Genomic DNA, 25,977 nt, shown 5'->3' with positions numbered 1-25,977 from the left:
ACACACACACACACACACACACACACACACACACACACACACACACAGTCTTTCACACTCACCTCCCAACACACACTTCTATTGTTGTTGTTGTTACTTCTTGGTACTTCCTGCAATTCACATATATTCTCTGTAATTTTATTCTTTCAAAGTGTGTTATTTTAGTTTTTGACTGGTCTATGAATTTCATAATTTTTATTTCTCTCTTGTACTTAAATTTAATTCTTGGAGTAGTGAGTTCTAAAATGCCTAACCTGTCCTGGCTGAAGTAATTATCCCTATGATAACTTTTTAAAAATATATACTATATCTAGGTTTTTTGTTTCTACTAGTGGCGCACATCCAGACATTAACTCAATATTGGTGCACATAACAAAATTCATTCTGCACATGGATCGAAAAAAAATTAGAGGGAACATTGTGTAGGACTGATATTTCATTTACCAGTTTGGCAACATCTACAAGGAGTTCATGCTCTACTGGTTTCAATATTTTCAGCATTCTTTAGTAGTGCATCTCAAAAAATGCTTCAGTGCATAGGAAACTGCTTTCACAGAGTTCATCCTGCTTTCCCACCATGCTCCGGGAAGCTATTTTGGAGTCATGGCAACATGATTTAAGATTTGCCAGTGAGGTGATGAGAAAGCACAGAGATTGTAAAGCTACTCTAAATAGCTATAGAGCAGGGGTCCCCAACGCGGTGCCCACGGGCGCCATGGCGCCCGCTGGGGCATCCATGTGCATCCACCTACTGGCCGCCGGAAAAGCAGCCGCCGAAATGCCGCCGAGAAGCGGCAACGTCAAGAAGCACTACCGCCGAAATGCCGCCGAATTTCGGCAGCATTTTGGCAGCGACACCTCTTGATGCTGCTGCTTCATGGCGGCATTTTGGCGGCTGCTTGTCCGGCAGCCATGGTCCTCGGCGGCTAGTCGTCCGGCGCCTGCCCCACAGAAAAGGTTGGGGACCACTGCTATAGAGCAACTCCACAATTTCTGAGGAATGGACTGTCAATAACAACCTGGTTCAGATCATGGCAGGCACATGGGTTGCAGATAACCCTAGAAGTTGTGCATGCTCACACAAAAGCATTTCAGTTTCTTGCTTTTCATACTACTACTGCCATACCCTTGCCTTCAGCAGTCCTAAATGTCCAAATTATGCTCCTTCAAGTTCTGAAGCTCTCTCTCAATTAACCCTTCACCTTTTCTGCCATTCACTGGAATTAATTCCAGAAAATATTCCTTGATGCCTCCTACTCACAGATGGCCACAATTCTCAATACGACAGTGAACTGTTTTAGGTGACTAATGTCAGATGTGCCGTCTAGGATTACATAATAGTACCTAGCAGTTTTGATCCTAGTAACAGATATTTGTGTGATTTCACTAGCAACAAGAATCAATTTATTCTGGGTGGTTTTCCTCCAAAATAGCGGGCAGACATCTCCTTGCCCTTTTTCTACCAAAAATAGTCAGATGTCATTTTGTCAAATTCTGTAATGATTTCCACTTGATCCAAAACATTCCCTCGGCCATGAATGAAAAGATTCTCACAGATATCATATAACACCATTTGCATTCACACTACTAACATCCTATTAATGATCCCATACCAATGACTTATTTAACTCTTTGTGAGGTCTTGTGCCATCTTACCTAAGATTTGTCTACCCTGAGGTCTGGTCTCAAAATTCCTTCTCTGCAGAAAGACATTTCCCACTTCCATCCTACACTCCGTCTGTACCCAGGAGAGCAGGAAGCATTTCATGATTCACATCCCCAAAGTCCTCGACACACTTCCTATCAGACCAGACCCTTGAGACTCTTCCACACTGGGCTCCCCTCCCTATGCTCACATATGTTGAGTGTGGACAAAATGCAGCATGATCCTATCCCCCCATTATCTTCTCTCCTGTCCAGAGGAGTGCAGAGGATGGGGGTGAGTACTGTACAACACTTTCATGGCTCTACCCCCATCTCTTGCTCCTCCCCATCTTGCCCACAACACAACAGCGTTGTTCCACCCCATCCCCTTCTCTCATGTCCTTCTGAGAAACATACAGCACAAGCTTCCTGTCTTCTGGGGCCCAGCACTACCAGTATTGGTGCAACTGATGATCCAGATTCAAAAGGTGACTAAAAAACAAAACATAGGGAATTAAAAAATAAGAGCCCCACAGAACCATAGAAGCCAGTTTTGCAAGTGGAAGGGGGAAGATGATATTGTCACAGTGATGAGCAAGGAGGATGACTTTAGAAGCTGTATTTTGTATGAACTGGAAAGGGATGGCATGGCTATTAAGGAGTCCACAGCAGGTTACAGTAATCAAAACAGGAGATAAGGGCCTGGACAGAATTTTGGCTGTCTGAACATAAAGCAAATGGATCTTAGAAACCTTATGGAGGAAGCGGCAGCAAAATACGGATGCAACCTGAATGCTGGAAGAGAAGGAGCAGCTAAAAATGACCTCCACGTTACAAAGTAAATACTCACTATATGTGCAAACGTGCACGTGGGGGCACACACCTCCAACCTCTCACACAAAAACAAAATAATATTTGAAAAAAGTGAAGAACTTGGTGGATAAAAGCAATATTAATTTGAAACTACGATGGTATTACAGAGGTTACTAATGCTCCTCTAATAACCAAGGCCATCCTATACCTGTTTCTGAAAGTATAACTAAGGGCTTGTCTCTACAGTGGGGTGCTGCGCACTACAGGGCTGTGATTTCTAAACTGCACTAACATGTTGTGCATTAATTAGTCCGAGAATCAACTAGGGCAGTGGTTCTCAACCAGAGATCTGGGGCCCCCTGGGGGGGTGCCGCGAGCAGGTTTCACGGGTGTGACATGTTGGATCACAGAACCCCCCTTGGAAGCTGCCACCTGATGTGCCAAGACTACTTCTGCCCCTGCTTTCCTGTCCCGTCAGCTTAGGACTTCAGTGCCCAGCCTGGTTTGAGCCAGACTCGCTAACCTGCTGCAAACCCAGACCCAGGTCTGAATCACATCCCCAAACAGCTGCAGGCTTACCTGAAAGCAGCTTACAGAAGTGTTCTTGTCTTTAACTCTCAGATGCCCAATTCCCAAGGGGTCTAAACCCAAATAAATCCGTTTTATCCTGCAGGGTAAACTCAAACTGTTCGCCCTCTATAACACGGATAGAGAGATATGCACAGCTGTTTGCCCACCCAGGTATTAACACATACTCTGGGTTAATTAATAAGTAAAAAGTGATTTTATTAAATACGGAAAGTAGGATTTAAGTGGTTCCAAGTAGTGACAGACAGAACAAAGTAAGTCACCAAGCAAAATAAAATAAAACACGCAAATCTATGTCTAATCAAACTGAATACAGATAATCTCACCCTTAGAGATGCTTCAGTAAGTTTTTTCCTCAGACTGGACACCTTCCAGGCCTGGGCACAATACTTTCCCCTGGTACAGCTCTTGTTCCAGCTCAGGTGGTAGGTAGGGGATTCCTCATGATGGCCCCCTCTTTGTTCTCTTCCACCCATTTATATATCTTTTGCATAAGGCGGGAATCCTTTGTTCCTCTGGGTTCCCACCCAATGGAAAAGCACTAGGTTAAAGATGGATTCCAGTTCAGGTGACATGATCACATGTCACTGTAAGACCCTAAGCCTTCATTCGTCCCAGTCTGACTCACAGGAAGACTTGCCTGCAAACAGAGCCATCCACAGTCAATTGTCCTGGTTGATGGGAGCCATCAAGATTCCAAACCACTAATTAATGGCCCACACTTTGCATAATTACAATAGGCCCTCAGAGTTATATTTCATATTTCTAGTTTCAGATACAAGAGTGATACATTTATACAAATACGATGACCACACTCAGTAGATTATAAACTTTGTAATGATACCTTACAAGAGACCTTTTGCATGAAGCATATTCCAGTTACATTATATTCACTCATTAATTAGCATATTTTTATAAAATCATATAGAGTGCAACGTCATAACGGGGTCCACCAAGCAGGGCCAGCATTAGACTCATTGGGACCCAGGGCAGAAAGCGAAGCCCCACCACATGGGGATGAAGCCCAGGGCCCTTAGCCCTGCCACCTGGGACTGAAGCTAAAGCTTTAGTAATGTAGCTTTGCAGGGGCCCCTGTGGCATGGGGCCCCAGGCAACTGCCCTGCTGGTTACCCCCTAATGCCGGCCCTGGCTTTTATATGCAAAAATCCAATTATTGTGACACACGTGGGCCGAGTTTTTATAGTATGGTGGGGGGGACCTCAGAAAGAAAAAGTTGGGAACCCCTGAACTAGGGAACCTTTAGTGCACATCAGCAAGGTGTATATGGACCAATTAATGTGTAACGCATAGGCGCCAACTTTCTCTGGTGCCGGTGGGAGCTCGCGCCCCCCCATTCCAACCCCTTCCCCAAAGTCCCCGCCACAACTCTGCCCCCTCCCTGTCCCTATTGGATCCCTTCCCCAAATCCCTGCCTCTTCCCCCAGCGTGCCGCGTTCCCCCTCCTCTTTACCCCGCGAAACAGCTGTTTCGCGGCGCAAGCGCTGGGAGGGAGGGGGAACAAGCAGGACGCGGTGGCGTGCTCGCAGAGGAGGTGGAGGCGAGCTGGAGCAGGGTGGTGGGGCGGGGCCACAGGGAGCTGCCGGTGGGTGCTCAGCACCCACTAATTTTTCTCCGTGGGTGCTCCGGAGGTGGAGCACCCACGGAGTCAGCACCTATGGTGTAATGCATCAGAGAACTTTAGAAATCATACTCCCATAGTCAGCATTGCCACACTGTGTAGACAAGTCCTAAACGTATCACTAGCTCCATCACGTAAGATGCATGGAACACACTAATCTAAGTCCTTCTGAACTGTGGTTTTGAAATATTTACATGAAAATTGATGTTATTACCTGATTGGTCGATTCTCTTTACTATCAAACAGTGAGAAGATGACTTCCAGTTCCTCTCCCAGATTGGAGCACATCAGACTCTTCATCTGCACAAAAAGATGGTGGCTGCTTGCTGGGATAGGAGTGTCTTTCTTTCGATGACGATGCTCCATCTACATATTAGTATCAACAACAACCACATCTATCAGCACGTTCAAATATTTATAAAAAATAGCACTAGTTAAAAATTCTAAATGTGGGGGTAATTTCTTAATCCCAAACCCCTCATTTTAGATGTAGCACCTGTTCTGCAATGAGCCAACTGATTTTCATCTATTTCCCAGATAAGAGGAATAAGGTGCTGGCATGACTTAATCAGGGTTACCCACTGCTCTCAATTCGGACTGTTAGAATCCATTAACCCCAACCTTCCAGCTCCTTCTTCTAACCACCCAAAACCACCTTAGGCAGGTACGTACCCACGCTTTATTTAAAATCTGGTTTAAAGAATTGCTCCTGAAAAAGCTTTAAAATAAACTATACCGTTGCTTTGTAGTTATTATTCTAAAACCGAAAGGTTCACTTCCACATAGTATAATCTGTGCCAGACTGCTCTGTAGGTCAGTTGCTTTTTCCCTTAATAATCTCATTTATCAGTTTATAGTTTGACCATTTTAATGGAACCCGGGATAAAAAAAAAATAAAAAATCAAGTAGTACTATTTCTGTCTCTTAGCATTTAAAATTACGTGTTTTTTTTTAAATCAAAATGTGACACTTCCAAAGTACTTAATTCTCAATGTAAGCTAACATCTTTTGCTTTTCTCCTTTTTTTATTTTTAAAATTTACATTGCTTAGCTGCTCACTAATTTTAGTAAGGTTGCCCACGTTAGCAATATCTAATTTTATTTCTTTTATTCTTCTTATCTAATTTAGCTAAACTTATGAAGTAGTCAGCGTTTTTCCACTTAATTGTATTTTTCATTTTTCTTCACTTGATTAATTTCCTTTCCACATAATTAGAAAAATATTTCATATTAAGTGTCCAAATATGATTCTGTAATACTACATACAGTTTTGAACTTTGAGAAGGACTAACCCAGTGTTTTCAACACATAACCCAAATACTTAACTGACACCACAATGAAACAGGTGATCTGTAATGTCAAGTCAAATGATAATCAGAATATATAGTAAAAAAAGAATATTAGCAAATGTAAATATGTCAGCTCACATTTATATGGGCCCAATCTTCTCATTTGTGCTTTATTCTATGGGCCATGTTAATTATTCAAATACATTTGTGTTAACAAGAGTAAAACTTAGTTTAAAAAAAGTTTTTAAACTTAAGCAGATAAGTTCTATATTACTGTAGCAATTTAACATTACCATAGGTCATATCCAAATCCTACTGAAGTCAATTGGAGTCTTTCCATTCACTTCAATGGAGTTTGTATGGATCAGGCCCCTTGAAAAATAATTATAGTTTCCCATAAAATAAAATGGATCATTCTGTGTACAGAGAAGCCAAAAGGAGAGTTGTCTCATACAGCCTTATTGACATCCATGTTATTATATTAGCTGAAGAGACCCCACAACCAATATGATTAAGAGTGACAATACTCATACAATGGATATATTATTACAATTCCATTAATCTTTGCAGCCTAATGCAACTAAGGGCCCAGTTACAGTATTAAAGAAAGCATCTCATATGCTTTTACTCATGATTAAGCTTTTATGGAACCATTCCAGAACTGTAATGGTTTCACTGATGATATATCAAATCCACATAACATGCAGAGCACGCGCACACACACACACACACATTGTCAGTGGAAAGTTTAACTCAAATGAAAGTATCTTTCAGAACTACAGATGCATCAAAATAGCCCCAAAGAAATTTCTGATATCAAGACAAATTCCATTATGTTATCAATAGAAATATACTGACCCAGACATTAGAATTTTTTTTTAAATTTTGAACTGTCACAGGACACAGGGGGTGCATAGGGTTTTATAGAGATCCTCTGGGAGTGATATCTACATAACAGTTCACCAAAGGGTGGAATGTGAAATCTCTACCGAGTGCCAATAGCCCACTGGTCATCATGATCATTGTGAAATGTATAAACAGATAATATTTAAGGAGTTATGTATCTATACTAAAAATTATGTTCTTAAGGCCCTGGAATTAAGGTAGTCACCAGGAAGTGACACACCTTGGAAATGTTCCTTTCAGACAGGAGGTAATGGACAACTATCTCCCTGTCTGGACTTTTGTGTATTATATGCCTCACAATGCATACTGCATACGGAGCCAGGGTGGGCTGAGAGATTGCGAAATCTACAAGAGACAAAATTAACAGGAATAAACCAACAGCGAGGGATGGGGTATCCGGTTTATGAATAAAAACAAAGGAATGTGTTTTTTCTTGGAGTGCAAGGGGACACACAGAGTCCTTGGAGGAGACAAACTGACAGAGTGTTTACTCATGAAAACAGGGTCACAGCCAGCCAGGCTATAAAGCACTGCAAGGATTTTGGGTGAGCATTACTCTACAAGACACAAGAGCAAGGGTCAGCACCACCATGTTGTGTGACGGACACTTGACAAAATTACTGGACTTAGTGATGGACATTGGAGGGGCAGCGGGGAGGCTCTGTGCTGAGGCAGGGGGTTTGGGTGTGTGGGGGGGTACAGGCTCTGGGCTGGGGGTGCAGGTTCTGGGGTGGGGCCAGAAATGAGGGGTTCAGGGTGCGGGAGAGGGCTCTGGGCTGGAGCAGGGGGGTGGGGATGTGTGTGGGGGGGTGAGAGGGCTTCAGCTGGGGGTGCAGGCTCTCATGTGGGTCTGTGGATGAGGGATTTGGGGTACAGGAGGAGGCTCTGGGCTGGGACTGAAGGTTTGGAGTGCCGGAGGGGGCTCCAGGCTGGGGCAGGGTGTTGGGTGGGGAGGGGGATGAGGGCTCCAGCTGGGGGTGCAGGCTCTGGGGTGGGGTTGAGGGATTTGGGGTGTAGGAGGGTGCTCCAGGTTGGGACCAAGGGGTTCAGAGGATGGGAGGGGAATCAGGGCTGGGGCAGGGTGGTGGTGGTTATGCAGGCTCCATGGAGCGCTTACCTCAAGCAGCTCCCAGAAGCAATGCCATGTCCCCCCTCCGGCTCCTACGTAGAGGCACGGCCAGGCAGCTCTGCACACTGCCCCATCCGCAAGTGCCGCCCCCGCAGCTCCCATTAGCCACGGTTCCTAGCCAATGGGCGGGAGCCACGGAGTCAGCACTCGGGGAGGGGGAACGTAGGCAGCGTGCGGAGCCGCCTGGCCATCCCTCCGTCAGCAACAGCAGGGACGGGGAGCTGCTTGCGGGGACCCGCCCATGAGCGCCCTCCACGGACCTCAAAATTTTTACCGTGGACACTTGTGTCCGTACACAGACACATTGCTGACCCCTGCACAAGAGTATCTTGTTAATTAAGTCTTAAGTCTAGAATGTAGATTATGATTTTATTTATTATGTAACCATTTGTTTCCAATATTTCTGTTTGCTACTACTTGAATCTCTAGCTTTGGTAAATAAACTTATACTTTATTTCACTATAAACATATCTAAGTGCTTTGATATGTTTATAACAGGGCAGTGATCGGAAGTGGAACTGGTAAGCTGGCACATACTGCTTCTTTGGAAGCAGTGAATCTGTAAATACTGCAAGTGTCCAATAGACCAGGGGCAGGATGCTCCAGGTACACACTTGGAGGGCTCAAGCGCTGGAGTGTGCCAATTGCTAACCTGTGGAGTGACAGCAGGGCCTGCACAGGCCTAGAGGGGAGTCCTTGTGTTGCCCATGTCCAGTGGATTTGGGAAGCTGACCCCAGCAGGCACAGACAAGGCTTCCTCATGCTAAGGGTAAGAGGTAGCAAGGGCTTTCAACCCTGGGTGCCCCGGGAAAGAATCTACTTACCAGCCTATAGAGTTCTGTAATACTGATCTCGTCAGGATCCACCATAGCATATTCTTTTCTTGGAACCAAGTCTAGCCCCAATTGCCTGTAAAGGAGAATATGGAAATAATGGAGACACATTCCAGGGCACATGAAAAAATTATATTTAAGGACACTCTTACTTTCCTTATTTGCTTGTGCATATTTTGAACTCATTGTTTCCCCCTATATTAGAATTTTAATGGAAACAGCGTGTCGAATATTGTGCATGTTAATTGGTGTCATGCCTGGATTCTAACCGGCCACTAATATTTTTTACGAACCATTTTGTCTAGGTACCTAATTAATTATAAGTTCATCGATAACTTCTCCCTCCCTTTTGCTGTGTAACATTTACACTGGGATATGTTCCATCACAGCTTTTAGTATTACATAATATTGTTAATTTATATTTCATGCCTCCAGCCCAACTCTTGTGCAGATAGCACACTTTGAGGTGACTTGTAATGTCCAGTTAGATGGAAACCTAAATAGACAGTAAAAAAAAAAAAAAAAAATCCAGCAGATGTGAAAGCATCAGCTCCTTTTTATATAGACCCAACTTTATCAACTGCACTTGAATTTCTGGACTTTATTAAATAATGAAGCACACTTGAGTTAACAGAAGTAAAATGTAGCAGAAGCTTATTTTTGTCACTAATGTAAGAAGTTAAGACATTGAATACACACATGGTGCAGATGTGCTGAATTAAGGTAATGACATTTTAAACAGTCAGGACAGCTGCACTTTAAAATATTAAAAAACTCTTGAAAAAGAGAATCTCTTGTGTAAGCAGGAACAGGTGACCATCCAAAGTAAGTCAGGGCTGTGTCCCTCCGATTAGCATAAAATTCTTAGGACACAGTTCTTTAACTATTTTTTGTTATAGGGCTCCTCAAAGATTCTGATAGTTGAAGATGCACCTACAAATTCAGTGATTTACAGCACAGTTGTTGAAGATTTCTGTGTTTAATCAGGACAGAGTCATTGTGAATAGTTCTCTGAAAACATTCACTCAATGTGCAGTGGCAGTCAAAAAAGCTAACAGAATGTTGGGAATCATTAAGAAAGGGATAGATAATAAGACAGAAAATATCATATTGCCTCTATATAAATCCATGGTATGCCCACATCTTGAATACTGTGTGAAGATGTGGTCACCCCATCTCAAAAAAGATATATTGGAATTGGAAAAAGATACAGAGGAGGGCAAAAAAATGATTAGGGGTACGGAACAGCTGCCATATGAGAGAGATGAATAAGACTGGGACTTTTCAGTTTGGAAAAGAGATGACTAAGGGGGGATCTGATAGAGGTCTAGAAAATCATGACTGGTGAAGAGAAATTAAATAAGGAAGTATTATTTACTCCTTCTCATAACACAAGAATAACGGGTCACCAAATGAAATAAATAGGCAGCATGTTTAAAACAAAAAAAGGAAGTATTTTTTCACACAACGCACAGTCAACCTGTGCAACTCTTTGCCAGAGGATACTGTGAAGGTCAAGACTATAACAGGGTTCAAAAAATAACTAGATAAATACATGGGATGGGCAGGGATGGTGTGTGTGTGGGGGGGAGGGGAGGTTGTTAGTGCCAATTTGCTCCTCAGTCCCCCACTTGGCTCACGCCCATGTGGGCTTTAAGGCACTAGGAGGGGCTAAGCTCCAGCATATCTGGGCACAAGCTCTCTCTCCTCCTTCTCCCAGTCCTCCTCCTCTCTGAGATGGGAAAAGGCAATGTAACATTGACAAATAGCTGATGTGCAGTCTTCTTAGCAGTGTCTAATGGTGGGTCCGTGGTGAAATTTGGGGCTTGATGCAAACATTTTTAAAAACTAATTTAAAAAAATGAATTTGTCACACTCGGCTCATGGAAATGGAACACAAGGGAGCGGAAGTAGAGAGAGAGGGGATGATGAGAACAAAAATAAAGGGTGAAAGATAATTGAGTAGGGGAGGGAAGAATTAAAAAATATTTTGTTTTCACATTTAAAATACTCCTTGACACAAACTGCGTCACACACCACTCAGTTTTTCAGAGTAGCAGCTGTGTTAATCTGTATCCGCAAAAAGAACAGTACTTGTGGCACCTTAGAGACTAACAAATTTATTTGAGCATAAGCTTTCGTGGGCTACAGCCTACTTCATCGGATGCATGTAGTGGAAAACACAGTAGGAAGATATATATATATATATATACACACACACACACACACACAACATGAAACAATGGGTGTTACTATACACACTATAAGCTTTTATCAGCAGGGGAGAAAAAAAAATAGAATACCCGAGCAGGGGTATTCTATCTGCTACCCAAGATCCATAAACCTGGAAATCCTGGACGCCCCATCATCTCAGGCATTGGCACCCTGACAGCAGGATTGTCTGGCTATGTAGACTCCCTCCTCAGGCCATACGCTACCAGCACTCCTAGCTATCTTCGAGACATCACTGACTTTCTGAGGAAACTACAATCCATTAGTGATCTTCCTGAAAACACCATCCTAGCCACTATGGATGTAGAAGCCCTCTACACCAACATTCCACACAAAGATGGACTACAAGCCGTCAGGAACAGTATCCCTGATAATGTCACGGCAAACCTGGTGGCTGAACTTTGTAACTTTGTCCTCACCCATAACTATTTCACATTTGGGGACAATGTGTACCTTCAAATCAGCGGCACTGCTATGGGTACATGCATGGCCCCACAGTATGCCAACATTTTTATGGCTGACTTAGAACAATGCTTCCTCAGCTCTCTCCCCTAACACCCCTACTCTACTTGCGCTACATTGATGACATCTTCGTCATCTGGACCCATGGAAAAGAAGCCCTTGAGGAATTCCATCATGATTTCAACAATTTCCACCCCACCATCAACCTCAGCCTGGACCAGTCCACACAAGAGATCCACTTCCTGGACACTACAGTACTAATAAACGATGGCCACATAAACACCACCCTATACCGGAAACCTACTGACCGCTATACTTACCTACATGCCTCCAGCTTTCATCCAGATCACACCACTAGATCCATTGCCTACAGACAAGCTCTACGATACAATTGCATTTGCTCCAAACCCTCAGACAGAGACAAACACCTACAAGATCTCTATCAAGCGTTCTTACAACTACAATACCCACCTGCTGAAGTGAAAAAACAGATTGACAGAGCCAGACGAGTACCCAGAAGTCACCTACTACAGGACAGGCCCAACAAAGAAAGGAACAGAACGCCACTAGCCATCACCTTCAGCCCCCAACTAAAACCTCTCCAGCGCATCAAGGATCTACAACCTATCCTGAAGGACGATCCATCACTCTCGCAGATCTTGGGAGACAGGCCAGTCCTTGCTTACAGACAGCCCCCAAACCTGAAGCAAATACTCACCAGCAACCACACACCACACAACAAAAACACTAACCCAGGAACCTATCCTTGCAACAAAGCCCGTTGCCAACTCTGTCCACATATCTATTCAGGAGATACCATCATAGGACCTAATCACATCAGCCACACTATCAGAGGCTCGTTCACCTGCACATCTACCAATGTGATATATGCCATCTTGTGCCAGCAATGCCCCTCTGCCATGTACATTGGCCAAACCGGACAGTCTCTACATAAAAGAATAAATGGACACAAATCAGACGTCAAGAATTATAACATTAAAAAACCAGTTGGAGAACACTTCAGTCTCCCTGGCCACTCGATTACAGACCTAAAAGTCGCAATATTACAACAAAAAAACCTTCAAAAACAGACTCCAACGAGAGACTGCTGAATTGGAATTAATTTGCAAATTGGACACCATTAAATTAGGCTTGAACAAAGACTGGGAGTGGATGGGCCATTACACAAAGTAAAACTATTTCCCCATGCTTATTTCCCCCCACAGTTCCTCATATCTCCTTGTCAATTGCTGTAAATGGGCCATTTTCATTACCACTACAAACAGGTTTTTTTTCCCCCTCCCCTGCTGATAAAAGCTCACCTTAACTGATCACTCTCCTTATAGTGTGTATAGTAACACCCATTGTTTCATGTTCTCTGTGTATATATATATATATCTTCCTACTGTATTTTCCACTACACGCATCCGATGAAGTAGGCTGCAGCCCACGAAAGCTTATGCTCAAATAAATTTGTTAGTCTCTAAGGTGTCACAAGTACTCCTGTTCTTCTCACTCAGTTTTTGTAATTTCTGTTCTGCTGTCACCCACACGGTGCATCCTGTCACATTTCAGTCTGGAACCCCGTCCAGGCCAATCTCCTTGTGTATTATGATCACTGTGGAAGGGCCCAGCCTACTAGTACACACTGTCACTTTCTGTCAGGAGTAAGGCCCTGCAGCTGCGCCTGCTCAGTATTCCTGAAACCCTAACAAGCCGGCTAGCCTGCCTGATGGACGGCCCTGCCTGAGTGGCTGAGGAAGCTAGCAGGCCAGTTCTTAAGCCCAGCTGCAGCAGTAGCTTGCTGGCTGCTCAACACCCACGTCCATGGATTCTCTGCCTTCCTGTGCTCGTCTCTCTCTAAGCTCTGCTCCTGATCGTCTCCTCCACGGCTACAGTCTAGACCCTGCCCTGCACCCAGCCTTGTTCACATCCTGTCCCAGTCTTGCTGCTGCCTCAGAATCACCCCTGCTCTTGCTTTCCCTGACTCCTGGTAATCCAGTTCTGACCTTTGGCTCTGATTCCTGGCTCTTACTCTGTCTCGACCCTTGGCTCTGGCATTTGGACTCTGACTTTGGTTCTGATGTTCAGCCCTGGTTCCTGGTTTTGATCCTGTTTTGCCCCTTGACTCCGGCAGCCAAACTCTGACTACTAGGCTTGACTGCCTACAAATCAATCCCCTGACATTTTCTTTCACAGCTAGGGTACTTTCAAAGTATCCAGCGCTGGCTCTGTTGGGAATAACAACAATTTTTGTGTGCACTGTGGAAAACTGAAAATAAAAGAATTTATATAACAAACACTTTTGCTCATTTCTTTTTTCAAGTTCATGAAAGAAAACATACACATATTCACTCTCCAAAGCAGGTGGTTTCCTTAAGAATAATGTCCACGGGAAGATGTTTTAGAGTACACATCATGTCAGACAACAGAGCAGAAAGTACTAAAATCTGCACCAGAGTTCTGTTACCCTTACAGAGGAAAAAAATAGCAATGAAAGGTTGTGGCACACCCAGGGTATCACCAACGTTTTTTTGATTAACTAATGGGAGTTCATATTCTGCTACATTTTAAAAATTTGTTTATATGTGGCAAGAAAAAAAAAATCACTGTTTTACCAGAACATTGGTATCTACTAGCAAAAGATGTACAGTCAAAAGGATTCTCAATCTATCTGAAGCAAGATATAATCATATACAGTGGCTGTACTTAAAAGATTACTCCAGTTTGTAAGATATTCCCTGTACTTAAAATGAGAAATTTTAATATCTCTCAAACCACAGAAATGTTTTAATTGTGACCACTGTGTGAAGTTTTTCATTGTATTCGTGTGCTAACTATTAAGTAGATCCAGTGTTGCTATACAAAATGTTGCCTGGTTAAGTTTTCTGTGGACTTATTAGTTTATATTAAATGTTTTTTAAAAACAAAAAAAATAAACACTATTTTACACAACTTTTTTATCATTCTCAATATTTTTATACTTCTATTTAAAGTCTTAAACTACACGTTAATCTGGCATTTAAAGAAAACTAAAAAGCATTATTCATCCTACCCTTATACTCAATGGGAATTTAACTTCTCACATATTGCAATATTAAGTAATCAATAAACTCTAAGGCATAAGAGAGATCTTATCAAGACTGAAATGGCTGCAAAGTTCAATTATGAAAGTTGAAGGCGCCCTTACGGAAGGAAGGCAAGATTCACTTACATTTAAAAGGTTTGGAAGATTATCAAAAACAAATGAAGTATTGTCAAGTGAAATGGAATTCAGAGTTCTTTCTCCATCACCCATTACAATATAGATGTGAAGCACTACCCTTGTGGGTAAGAAAAAGTGTGCGGGGGACAAACACAGTCACTTATGTCCACTCAGCCCCACACAAAGGGTTTCTGTCATTAATGGGAATTACATACACACATCACTGAAATACAAAACCATGGGTTCAGTTAGGCTTATTATGGAGGCCACAGAGGGCACATCTACACAGGGATAAAAAGCCCACGACTGGCCTGGGTCAGCTGGCTCGGGCTCCGGGACTGAAAAATTGCTGTGTAGACATTTGGGTTCGAGCTGGAGCCTGAGCTCTGGGACCCTGCCAGGTTGGAGCCTGAATGTCTACACAGCAATTTTTAGCCCCACAGCCCCAACCCCACAAGCCTGAGTCTGCTGACCTGGCTAGCCGTGGCCATACCGCAGGTCTTTTATCCTTGTGTAGGTGTAGCCAGTGTATTGGTCAGCAGGATTTGGAACACCTGTTCTGCAGGTATAGCAGAGCAGGCCTACTGATATGAAGTGAAGGGGAGGTGAAATGATGCTACAGCCCTACTCTCAATCTTGTCTCCTCTGAGGCTGGTGCTTCCCATGGTTGGTATAGCTGGTCCCTGACTTGTTCTCCCCGAAACCTGCATCCAAATTATAAATCTGCCTCTGAATGTGTGTGCTGGGTCCTTGCCTTCATAATGAACCCTCTGTTGGCCGAGCCTTAATTTTCCCTAAGTATCCAAGCTAATAAATCAAACTTTTTAGTTTTCAAATAGAGATAATGGTTCTAAAGAGGCTAAATATGAAAAGAAAGAAGGTAGGTGTAACCAGAAGGCTGAAGTTCTGATATTGGAATATGGAGCTTTAGACTTTTAAGTCACTGGTTCAAATCTAGTCCAGGTTTGGTAGTTTGTCCAGTTTTCAGTGAACAGATGTTCCCATTACAAAACTCACTATCACAATTGACACCCATGTTGGCATTCTCAGCAGTGGCATCAAGAACTGTATAGACATGGATGCTGATCATTGCCCTCTTTTTTCCTTTCTATCTCCATATGTGCCTTGTTGGGGCAGAAAATGAGTGGGAGAAAGAACATAACTCTGTAGGGTATGCTAGATTGGTAAATAAAGGAATCTACTGCGATAGAGTGTATTGTAGCTATAAGCTTCAAAGGAGTTGATTATTTTTATGCCTAGTAAAAACATTTGCACTATGCAAGTTAGAGTGACCTAACTGTTCAAATCACATACTGTATGTCAAAGTGCAAGCTGATGTCTTGAAAAGGTCAAGAAGAACTTCCCAACTATACATGTATAGCACTGTATAACTATGTAGGTACATAATTGAGAAGGCTTCCTATAGAACATGGTACAGACCACTGCCAGACATAGGACACTGTGACCATAGGAGCCCATTTATGCCAATTAGCAAAGGGCACACCCAACTACACTGTTGTCAGAATAACTAGCCAATCAGTGTTTTGTAAGCTATCATACGAAAACTGGTGACATGCTAGTGACCTCCTGAGGTCTCTTCCAACCCTAATCTTCTATGGTCATGAATATCATTGTGTGATTGTATGTATGGGTTGTGTATAAAGAGGTGTGTGTGTGTGTGTGTGAGAAATATGTTCTGAAAATATCTTTTGGAAGCGGTGATAAAACAAGCCTGCCCTAGACAAAGGAATGTGGATTTACCTGTCTGCATGTATCAAGCTAACAGGCGGATGAGAAAACAGCATGGCTTGATTACAAGTAAAGGGTAATGAAAGTACATTTGCATCTAAGATAAACAAAGTGATCAAGACAATCAAGAAAGCAAGCTGACCAGATGACGAAGAAGAGGGGTGGAGCTTGCACCCCAAAGAATTCGCAGCAGGGGAGAGGGACTGTGTCTGGGTTTACTTTTTAAAGAATACATTTCAAAGGTTTTCCAGACTGTAAAAAGAAAGAAAGGGAACTCCTTTTTTATCCATCACTTAGGGGACAAAGGGATCAGCACCCTCTGAGTCTGTCAACGGTGGATCCACCTGCCTGTGGGGCTGGAAATGGCAGAAGCTTGATGTGATACTCCTGTGGGAATTCTGTGCCACTGCACAATGCAGAATTTTGCAGAAATTAACATTGTGCACGCAGAATTTCCTTTCCCCCACAGAAATGGGCTGCAGTACTACTGGCTACCATTAGGGGCCAGTGGACTTGGCAGAGCCCAACTTGCACATAGAAGACACTGCTGGGGGGAGGGGGAGGGAAGAGAAGGTTCCTGGCAGCTGCAGTTCCCAGCATGCCCTGAGGGAAGGAGACGATGGTGCGCAGGAAACTCCGTGCAAGGCTGGGACAGAGCATTAGGCTATTTCTCCCTCTGCATCCCTGGGCTCTGGGAGGGAGGGAGGCTGGGTGTAGCTGGGCTCTAGGTGGGGAAGGGGTGGGGGTATCTTGGCCGGGGGGACCCGTGGCTGAGCTCTGGGGGGGAATGAGTGGTGGGTATCTGGGCTGGGGGTCCCACACATTTGGACTCTGGGGAGAAGGGGTTTGGGTTTATTGGTTGGGGAGGCTCCGCAGGGGGAGGGGTTGTGGGTGTCTGGCCCCCAGCTTGGCTCTGGGGTTGGGAGGGGAAAGGGAGTAGAGAAACAGCAACTGGGTTATCATAGGGATTTCTTTAACTCTCTATTCCTGGGGGAATCTTTGTGTGTGTCTGTATTGTTACAGACATACTTGCTGACAGGTATTTTGACATAAATTACCAAAATAATAGAAACTGGCATGATTATGTAGTGTTATTTTGACAAATAACTTTTGCAGAATTTTAAAATATTGAGCACAGAATTTTAATTTTTTTGGCACCGTTTTTAGTTTTTAATTTTTTTGGTGCAGAATGCCCCCCAAGTGTGGGTCCTTGGCTAGACTAACAGGCTGGTGTGTGCACTCTCTCTTTAGAGGAAGCAAACTTGGTAATTTCTATGAGTGACAAGTGATGGGGCTGGATGTTACGGACATGTTTCCTTGCAAGGCAAGGTGAAGACTGGCAGAGTCTTGAGTTTGCTGGTGAGGCAGAGAGACTGGTATGGTAAGGAGCTGACACACCATTAGCTTGAGAAATAGAAGGGGAAGTGGATAAGATGGAATATAGACAGGTAAAAAAGAGTAACAGGAAATTATGTCAATGGGGGGAAAAAAAATCTAGTAATAACCAATAATTTATTTAGGAATGATCTGGCAAGGTACTGAGCTGGCTTCAATGATTGTTGAGGGCACTCAGCACTTCTCTGTGCTTGGCAGGACTGAGCTCCTTATGGACAAGGATGCTCCTTTTCCCTTTTTATTTCTCCCCCCCCCCCCATCTCTTCAATTCACCCAAAAACTAATGAAATTAGTAACCCAAGTAAAAAGAATCTCTCTTCATAAAGACTAGCTGCTGCTGATTTCCTCCCTGTGCAGATGGCATCTGTTTCTATAATTCATCTGCTTACTCTATCAAAGCCAGCAGTAATACTTAAGTAGTTATGAAAATCTGTAAAGTGTACAATATCCTCCTTTGATTTAGTAATAAACTAAATACCACTCTTAAGTATTTCTAAGATGCTTATCACCTTGGTTTCTAAGCAATGGGTGGGCATTTACCGGTGTAAAAGGAAGGTAGAAAATTACAAAAGAAAATTCCACCTGCAAATCAGGATTCATTTTTCCTTCCTTACTCCTTCTCCCCAATTCTGTTAATTATTTTCTCTGTTTTGCCCCTTTTACTGTATTTTTAATTCATCTTTCAAATCCCTTATCCTGAGAAGTATCACCTGTGTACTTTATCTTCTTTCAAATTCTCCAAAGTATGAATCTGATCTTAATCCACTGTAGTCATTGGAAAAACTCCCATTGACTTCAAAGGGTTTTGGATCAGGCTTTATGTTCTCACCTAATAATTACAAGTCAGACCATACTCATTCCTCACGGTTCACAAAAAGAACAAATATAATGGCAGAAAAGCTGTCCAATGACCAGTGAAGTTTATAGAGGAAATTGATACACCGCTTCAGAAACTAGTGGCCTGATTTTCAGAGGTGCTGAGGTGTCACGGCTCCTGTTGACTTTAACAGGAGTACATGTGGCTCAGCACATCTAAAAAACCAGGCTAGAAAGTCCTTGTAATTAAGACAGCAAAGGACGAGTAATGTATGACAGGTCAGCTGCAGGTTAATCTCAGTGCAGTCTGTCCTCTCCCCTCCCCTGCACAATCTCAACTTTTCAAAATCATGCTGCAAAGCTAGAGGCAAAAGCTAGATACATATACAGATGTCATCACTCTAGGAGTACACTTCATTTCCTGGCATCTGTACTATTCAGCTGCCAAACATGGCCCAAGCCAGGAGACAACAGTTGGCACCTCTCTAGAAAAGAGTCACAAAAGCCTTATGCCCCATTGCCAGCTACAAGAACAGGGTATCAAGTAAGTCTTGATTTTCAATGCAAGCGCCAATGTGCTTTTAATCTGTGCTGCTGTTTTCAAAAGTAATATTGAGTCGAGAGTAGCCTATTGTGTTTATTTTTCCTACGTGCAGCGTGTCTGGAATAGAGATGAGCTTGCTGGCCTTTCAAACTGTGCAAGATAGTGTCAAGATCAGCATGAACTGTATCTGGAAAAGTTAAAACCACATTCAACATCAAAACTTTAAGCTATTAATTTTTTATTTCTAGAATTCATGATGTTGTTATGCAGTTAGTAACAGTGAAGTGAAAGCCTTTGATATGGTATGAGTTTAGCTAAATACAAAGGCAGAAAAATACTTGTTTGCTATCAAAACAGTGACAGCGTATATGATTTACTTAGTGCTCCTAAATAAATATTCAGGTAAAAGCAAAATGCAGGCATCTGATGGGTTTTCTTTAATAATTTTTGTTTGTTTCTTATTATATCTTGAAGCTTCCCAGGTAAAAACTGATCCATGACAGAATCAAAGTAAAAATCTTGGACCAAAACCTCAGCTGCCATCAATCAGCATATGTTGATTTGTACCATCTGAGGATATGGCCTTGCATGTATTGATAAGGTGTTAAAAAGGCAGTCACCTCTCACCTCAAGATCCCTGCTAGCCCTATATTTCTAGGATTGCTAGGTAAGTGCCAACATGAAGCAAATATTTGTTGGGTTTTTTGTTTTATTTTTGTTTTGTGTTTTTTTTTTTAAATAAAGTGAAGCTATGAATCATTTATTTTCAAAGTGTAAAATGTGCTGGTTCAAATCCACCTCCTCTTACAGAAGAGAACTGATGGGAGGGGAAAAGTCCTCAGAAAATGCTGACATCAGACTCAGCATTTCTGCCATACACCAGTTCCTTATTTTAACACGTTACCATGAGCATACAATTGTGGCACAGTGATTCATTTATTATAACTGGGTTACCATAACTGCTTCTATTATTAACTCTTACTCACTCATTGCCCCAATCCAGGCGAGCAGTGATATGCCGTTTTACATCCTTCATCCGGTCATGGGTGAGATGGCCAACAAGCACCTGCCTTCTCAGGTCCAGGATTTCATTCATTATGTGCCATAGTCGATGAAAAAGATCCCCTTCATTTCTCTGTCAGATACACAAACAACAGTTATGTATACACCAACTGAGGAGGTCAACAATGCGAACAGGTACATTGTGAGGGGGGGACAAAAGCTCTTCTAGGACCCCCCCTAACTTCTCCCTCTGTGCTTCATTCCCTCTTTGCCCCATCATACTGTGATCCTCCCTCAAAGAACAGGTGAGGAGGGTGGAAACAAATCCATTCAGAGACTCAACATCACTTCAAGCACAAGCTAGTTGGGTTCACTAAAGGCTACTCTTGAACCACTGCCTCCATAGCCTTCGCTACTTCTTGACAGTCTGAGGAGCAAGGAATCCATTTCAGTCCTTATTTAGACATGCCTGATTACTGGTAGTGTATATCATGGGTCAACTGCAAATAGCTATAAGCACATGTTTTGAAATCTTTCCTGACAGGCACCTTCTGCTTAACTTGACTCTCAAATAGGGGGAATTATCTAAATTGCCTTATGACTTCTTCACCCCACACTTTCCCACCTTAGGCCTGGTCCACACTACCCCCCCACTTCGGACTAAGGTACGCAAATTCAGCTACGTTAATAACGTAGCTGAATTCGAAGTACCTTAGTCCGAACTTACCGCGGGTCCAGACGCGGCAGGAAGGCTCCCCCGTCGATGCCGCGTACTCCTCTCGCCGAGCTGGAGTACCGGTGTCGATGGCGAGCACTTCCGGGATCGATCCGGGATCGATTTATCCCGTCTAAACCAGACGTGATAAATCGATCCCAGAACATCGATTGCCTGCCGTCGGACCCTCAGGTAAGTGTAGACGTACCTTTAGTTATACAATGGTTAAGAGTATATTTCATTTCCCATAAAAACCAAGGACAGCAACAGTCCACTTCTCTCACCAGTTCCAACTCTCATTAATTAACGTCATCATATTTTTATATTGTCTGAGAACCTTATTTTGAGGAAGTGCTTTGAATCCTTAAGATCTGATGATGTAACATACAAAGTTTTGAAAAACATTGTGTTCAGAGCTAGTTCTTTTTATCCTGGCACAGTATCTCCTCTTCCTCTTTTCCTTGTTACTATGAACAGCTGCATAAAAACAGGAACATCAGCTGCCCTTGCTGCACAATCCCCATGAGAAGTCAAAATCCTCTGTCACATCATTACCTTGTATCTGTAACTTCTGTACCCGAGGAAACCCCCCCCCCCAACTGCTTTGTTTTGTCCTCCTTATTTATTTCATTTTCATTTACAGTATAAATTCTTTGAAGCAGGCACCTAGCCCACTTTTGGGGCCAAATAATCATAATTAGTTGCTATGAAGAAGATTAAGCAACAGGATCATATGAACTTCTTAGCAACACAGGTCTTGATACTCATTCACAGGTCCCTTAAAACAGAAACAAACCAGAATATCTAGAAGACACAGAACTGCTTCCAGATGGAAAACTCTGAAAAACATTCTATCAGGCACCAGTGGGTCAATATTCCTTTTAGTAAGTGTTAGCAGGAGCAGGCCCTAATTTTGTTGAAGAAATATACTTTTTCAAATAGCTGAACTCCAATATGAAATATAGGCTATGCCTCTGACAATGGACACCACCACGGGACACAAAATGTGACCTTCCTCACAATTATTTTAGTCTGATGTTCAATATCTTCCAAGCTCTATAAATATTTTGGATATTTTATAATTATCTGCATTACGGTTATGCCTAGCAGCCTTGATCATGGATCAGGACTCATTATGCTAAGTGCCGTACAGAGACAGATCAAAAATATGGTCCCTGACCCAAAGAACTTCTTGTTTTTCCAATTGTCACTATTGCTGAGAAATTAAAATATCCAAAATATTAACTAAATCTATGCTTTACAGCTGCATTTTGATACAAAAGGTATCCTAGTATTATTGAATACGTTGATGTACTAAAATGTTTTTGCCTACAAAATTATAAACTTAAGGAGGGATTTTTTTGTTTTGGTTTTGGGGTAGGAGACGAGGGAGGATTAACAAAGCCCCTAGAGATGTATTAATTTCACTTTTATTAGAAACGTAGTGCAGAAAAATCCATGATGGAAAAATAAAAGTTAGCAGAGAAAAAGATTCTCATGAGTTAAAATAATGAAGAACAGTTCTAAGCACCTTAATAAGTAAGTACATTTAAAATAATTGTATTTACAGATGATTCGGTTTTATATCAATTCAACTAATCATATATGTTATGAAATTAGAGCCCACATATCTTACTACAAAAAGGAGTAGATTCCACATCCCTGTCATATTAAATATGTATAGGAGCCTTATTAAATGAGATCTCTTTGCTTGACTCGCATAAAATAATGAAGCACTGAAGCCTATCTCAAATTAAGAAGTAGTGCATACAATTTCATTACAGCTTCACTGTCAAATTTAATTGCTATTGTGTTACCTGAAAAGCAAAAGAATCCCAAAGGGAGACAGACATGCTTTTATAGAGTCCTGTACAAGATGAAAACACACCAGACAGATTAGCAATTGCACCCAATCTGAGGCTGAAAAATAAAATGTAGTGCCATCAGTTTCAAAACGTGGCAGACCAGCTGCTTCTATAGCACCCTGCCTTGCATGAGCTCTGTTGACACTACCCAGGCCTGTTGTTTGATGGACCATAGAGAACCATCCTGCACTACTGACAGCAAGATGGAAAATGACTAATTTCTGAGTTTATAATTCCAACTTTACTCTTCTGACAAACAAATCCTTGCAGTCACTTTTGGATCTTTAAAAAAGTTTCATTTCTACTCAATGACAAAACAAAACAAAAAAGGCAACTTTGAACTCTCCTACTGCTCCAATATTCTTAAATCAAGAAAGAAATGAAGGTTACTTACCTATAACCAGAGTTCTTTGAGATGAGCCTTTACATAGTCACACTTGTGGGATCAAGGTGCCTGTGATGTGAGCTTCCAGAACGTTCTGGAAAGCATTGTTCACTGGGGCCACTTGCCCCTCCCTCTCCCTTCCATCTTGGAAGGTTCTGATGGTATAAAAGGGGGAATGGTCCTGACCACCCCTCAGTTCCTCCCACTAATTCAAGAATTCCTAACGTGAGACTCTGAAGAAGTGGGGAAATGGGGTGGGGAATGTAAATATGCAGAGGCTCATCTGGAAGAAAACTGGGTACAAGTAAATAATCTTCATTTCTTCTTCAAGTGTCCTCTGCATGTTCTCACTTGTGGGAAGTAGCAAGCAGTTCATCCCCCAGGAAAGTAAGCTGAGGCATTCTAGATAAACAAGTATCAGCTCTGGATGACAGATCAAGAGTGAATAGAAACCATCGATCTTGCTCTCTCAAAACAAAGTTAACGAAGAAACACTTTTGCTAAAAGCACATATAGCTGCAGTATCAATCATGCAATATGATGCAATGATGATTATGTCAGGGCATACCATGGAGGCTACATTTGTCCAGTAAGTCAAAGCCCTGTCAGGTCCCAATAATTGTGAAACATAGCACATTACATGGGCAACCTTTGTACTATGATGGATTAGCTCCTCATATCAGCTCCATTTCTCCAAGGAACTAGTAAATAAGCTTTGCCCTGGTATAAATAATGACAAAGTTCTCTGAGTATGCAAAGTATGAAAGAAATGCAAATCTCTGACATTTTAGACTGCTGAGATGGAGATGTGGGCAAGATCACCTGTTCTGTAAAAATGCAACTTAAAGGAGATAATTAGGCTTGTATCTCTGGAACTATCTGAGCTATCATGAAGGCATCTTCTTTTAAATAATCTGCATTAACAGTTCAGGAGTTAATCAGGTCCATCCACTTAGGAGATGCCCAGATGGAAGATTTCTTTCAAGCTACAGAGAAGATTTGACTGATCAAAAACTCCTGCTTTTCATTAGAATCTTTTAGATCTTAGAATAAGACTCATAATCAAGAGATCAAGCAATCCGGACTCAAGATGTCTGTCAGAGAACTTCAAACCTGGGTGGAGATCCACCATTCCAGATCTGATCATTTCTTTTTTCCAGTGTTGCAAGACCTCCACACTGATCTGCTTCTTTACGCCACTCTGTTGGGCACAGAATCAGTGAGGCCAGGGTGCTGCAATAATTTTTATAGTGGGGCTGCTGATGATGGAAACCATGTATTTGGTGTTTGTTATTACTACTTCAAGCCGGGAGTGTGGCAGCACCCCCAGCACCCTAGTGCCAGCACCACAGAGTGAGGCAAGCAGTTCTGCAAAGATCATGGTGTTGGAAATGTAGCACCAGACTCCACCGACCTGGGTGAATGTTGGACCTTAGTGGTAAAGAGCCTGTAAACAAGTGACTCAATAGTCAAAGATGTCAGATCCTCATGCTGGCTGGATCCCAGGTAACAGGATCCCTTCTTGGCAACTGTGCTTGGCAGTTCTTCACGTTTAACTGTAGAATCTGGATTCAGACTCTTATCATGGATCCAAAGCGATATTTATCAGACATGGATTCATATACATGTTTTGTTTTGTGGGTTTTGCAGCCCCAGATCCACACTAGGCTGCTGGATCTAGATGTGAGTTTTGTAGCTCCATATCCACACTGGGTGGCAGAATTTGAAAACTATGTATCCAGATCCTATGGAAATTGTATCCAACATCAAGAGAGCCACTTTAGGCACATAGCCAGGTCTCCTAGGTCAACCTGAACAGGTCCAGGGACCTTGACAGTGATCAGCCTGAGATGCCTCCCCTGTGCAGGGGTGTGAGAGGCAGCCAAACCTACTTCTAAGGGACATTTTTTGAAGGTGACACTGAACTTATTCAGTGCCACCTTAGTTAACTGGGCCTGGTGAGCTACCATACCCGTAAGGTGTGTGATGGGGTCCAGACGAAGCACAGGCTGGATGGAGATTGCCTCGTGTCATTTAAAGGAAAAATCTGACTGACAAACTATAAACAAAATTTGCATCAAAAGGGCAGAAAAAGGCAAAGAAAAAACCAAGAGGCAAGCATCAAGGACACTATGTGCAATCTGAGCTCGCTGAACCTTCAGCAGTTAGAAAGGAACTGAGGGGTAGTCGGAGCCATTCCCCGTTTTATACCCTCAGAACCCACCAGGATGACAGAGGAAGGAAGGGGCAAATGGTCACAATGGACACTGCTTTCCAGAAGGTTCCAGAAGCTTTCAGTGCAGGCACCTTGATCCCACAAGTGGAACTATGCAGAAGAAATAAAGCTTTGGAAGTTTTAAATGCTGCCCCTGGGATTTGTTTGGTTGGAAATTTGCAAGTCCCCAGAGAGTACTCTGCAGAATCCTGCAGTTCATCCTGCCAGTTTAACACACTGTAGAAGTACTATGTTTATATGCAAACACATTTTTTTAAACAAACTTTACCCAAGTGGCAATCACTGCTGCAACTTACTCCTGAAAGCGAGAGGTACATGTACACTTTGGAGGATGCGCTTTGTATTATAAAAATATTACAATATAGGCAGAGGTGAAAGTAAGCCGGTACAGTGTACCGGCAAGAGCCAGTAAGCCGTGCCGGACTGGACCGGCTTCCGCGGTGGTGATTTAAAGGGCCCAGAGCTCCAGCCACTGCGGGGAGCCCCGGGCCCTTTAAAGTGCCACTGGAGCTCCAGCAGCCGGGCTCGGG

General features: G+C 42.7%; 1 protein-coding gene across 1 annotated transcript in view; it reads right to left on the bottom strand.

Moving 5' to 3' along the window:
* Positions 1-25,977, bottom strand: part of DOCK4 (dedicator of cytokinesis 4) — a 391,670-nt gene that overhangs the window by 229,294 nt on the left and 136,399 nt on the right. Inside the window, exons 6-8 of the mRNA XM_024200912.2 lie at positions 20,231-20,379; positions 8,833-8,917; positions 4,899-5,050 (exon numbers count right to left, since the gene is read on the bottom strand). Coding sequence (XP_024056680.1) covers positions 4,899-5,050; positions 8,833-8,917; positions 20,231-20,379 — 386 coding nt within the window. The remainder of the gene's footprint in view (positions 1-4,898; positions 5,051-8,832; positions 8,918-20,230; positions 20,380-25,977) is intronic.

This window comes from Terrapene carolina, unplaced genomic scaffold (assembly GCF_002925995.2).
Source record: "Terrapene carolina triunguis isolate 2854851 unplaced genomic scaffold, T_m_triunguis-2.0 Scaffold68, whole genome shotgun sequence".
NCBI lineage: Eukaryota > Metazoa > Chordata > Testudines > Emydidae > Terrapene > Terrapene triunguis.
The sequence above is the reverse complement of the archived record's forward strand: the minus strand, read 5'-3'. Positions and strand labels throughout refer to the sequence as shown.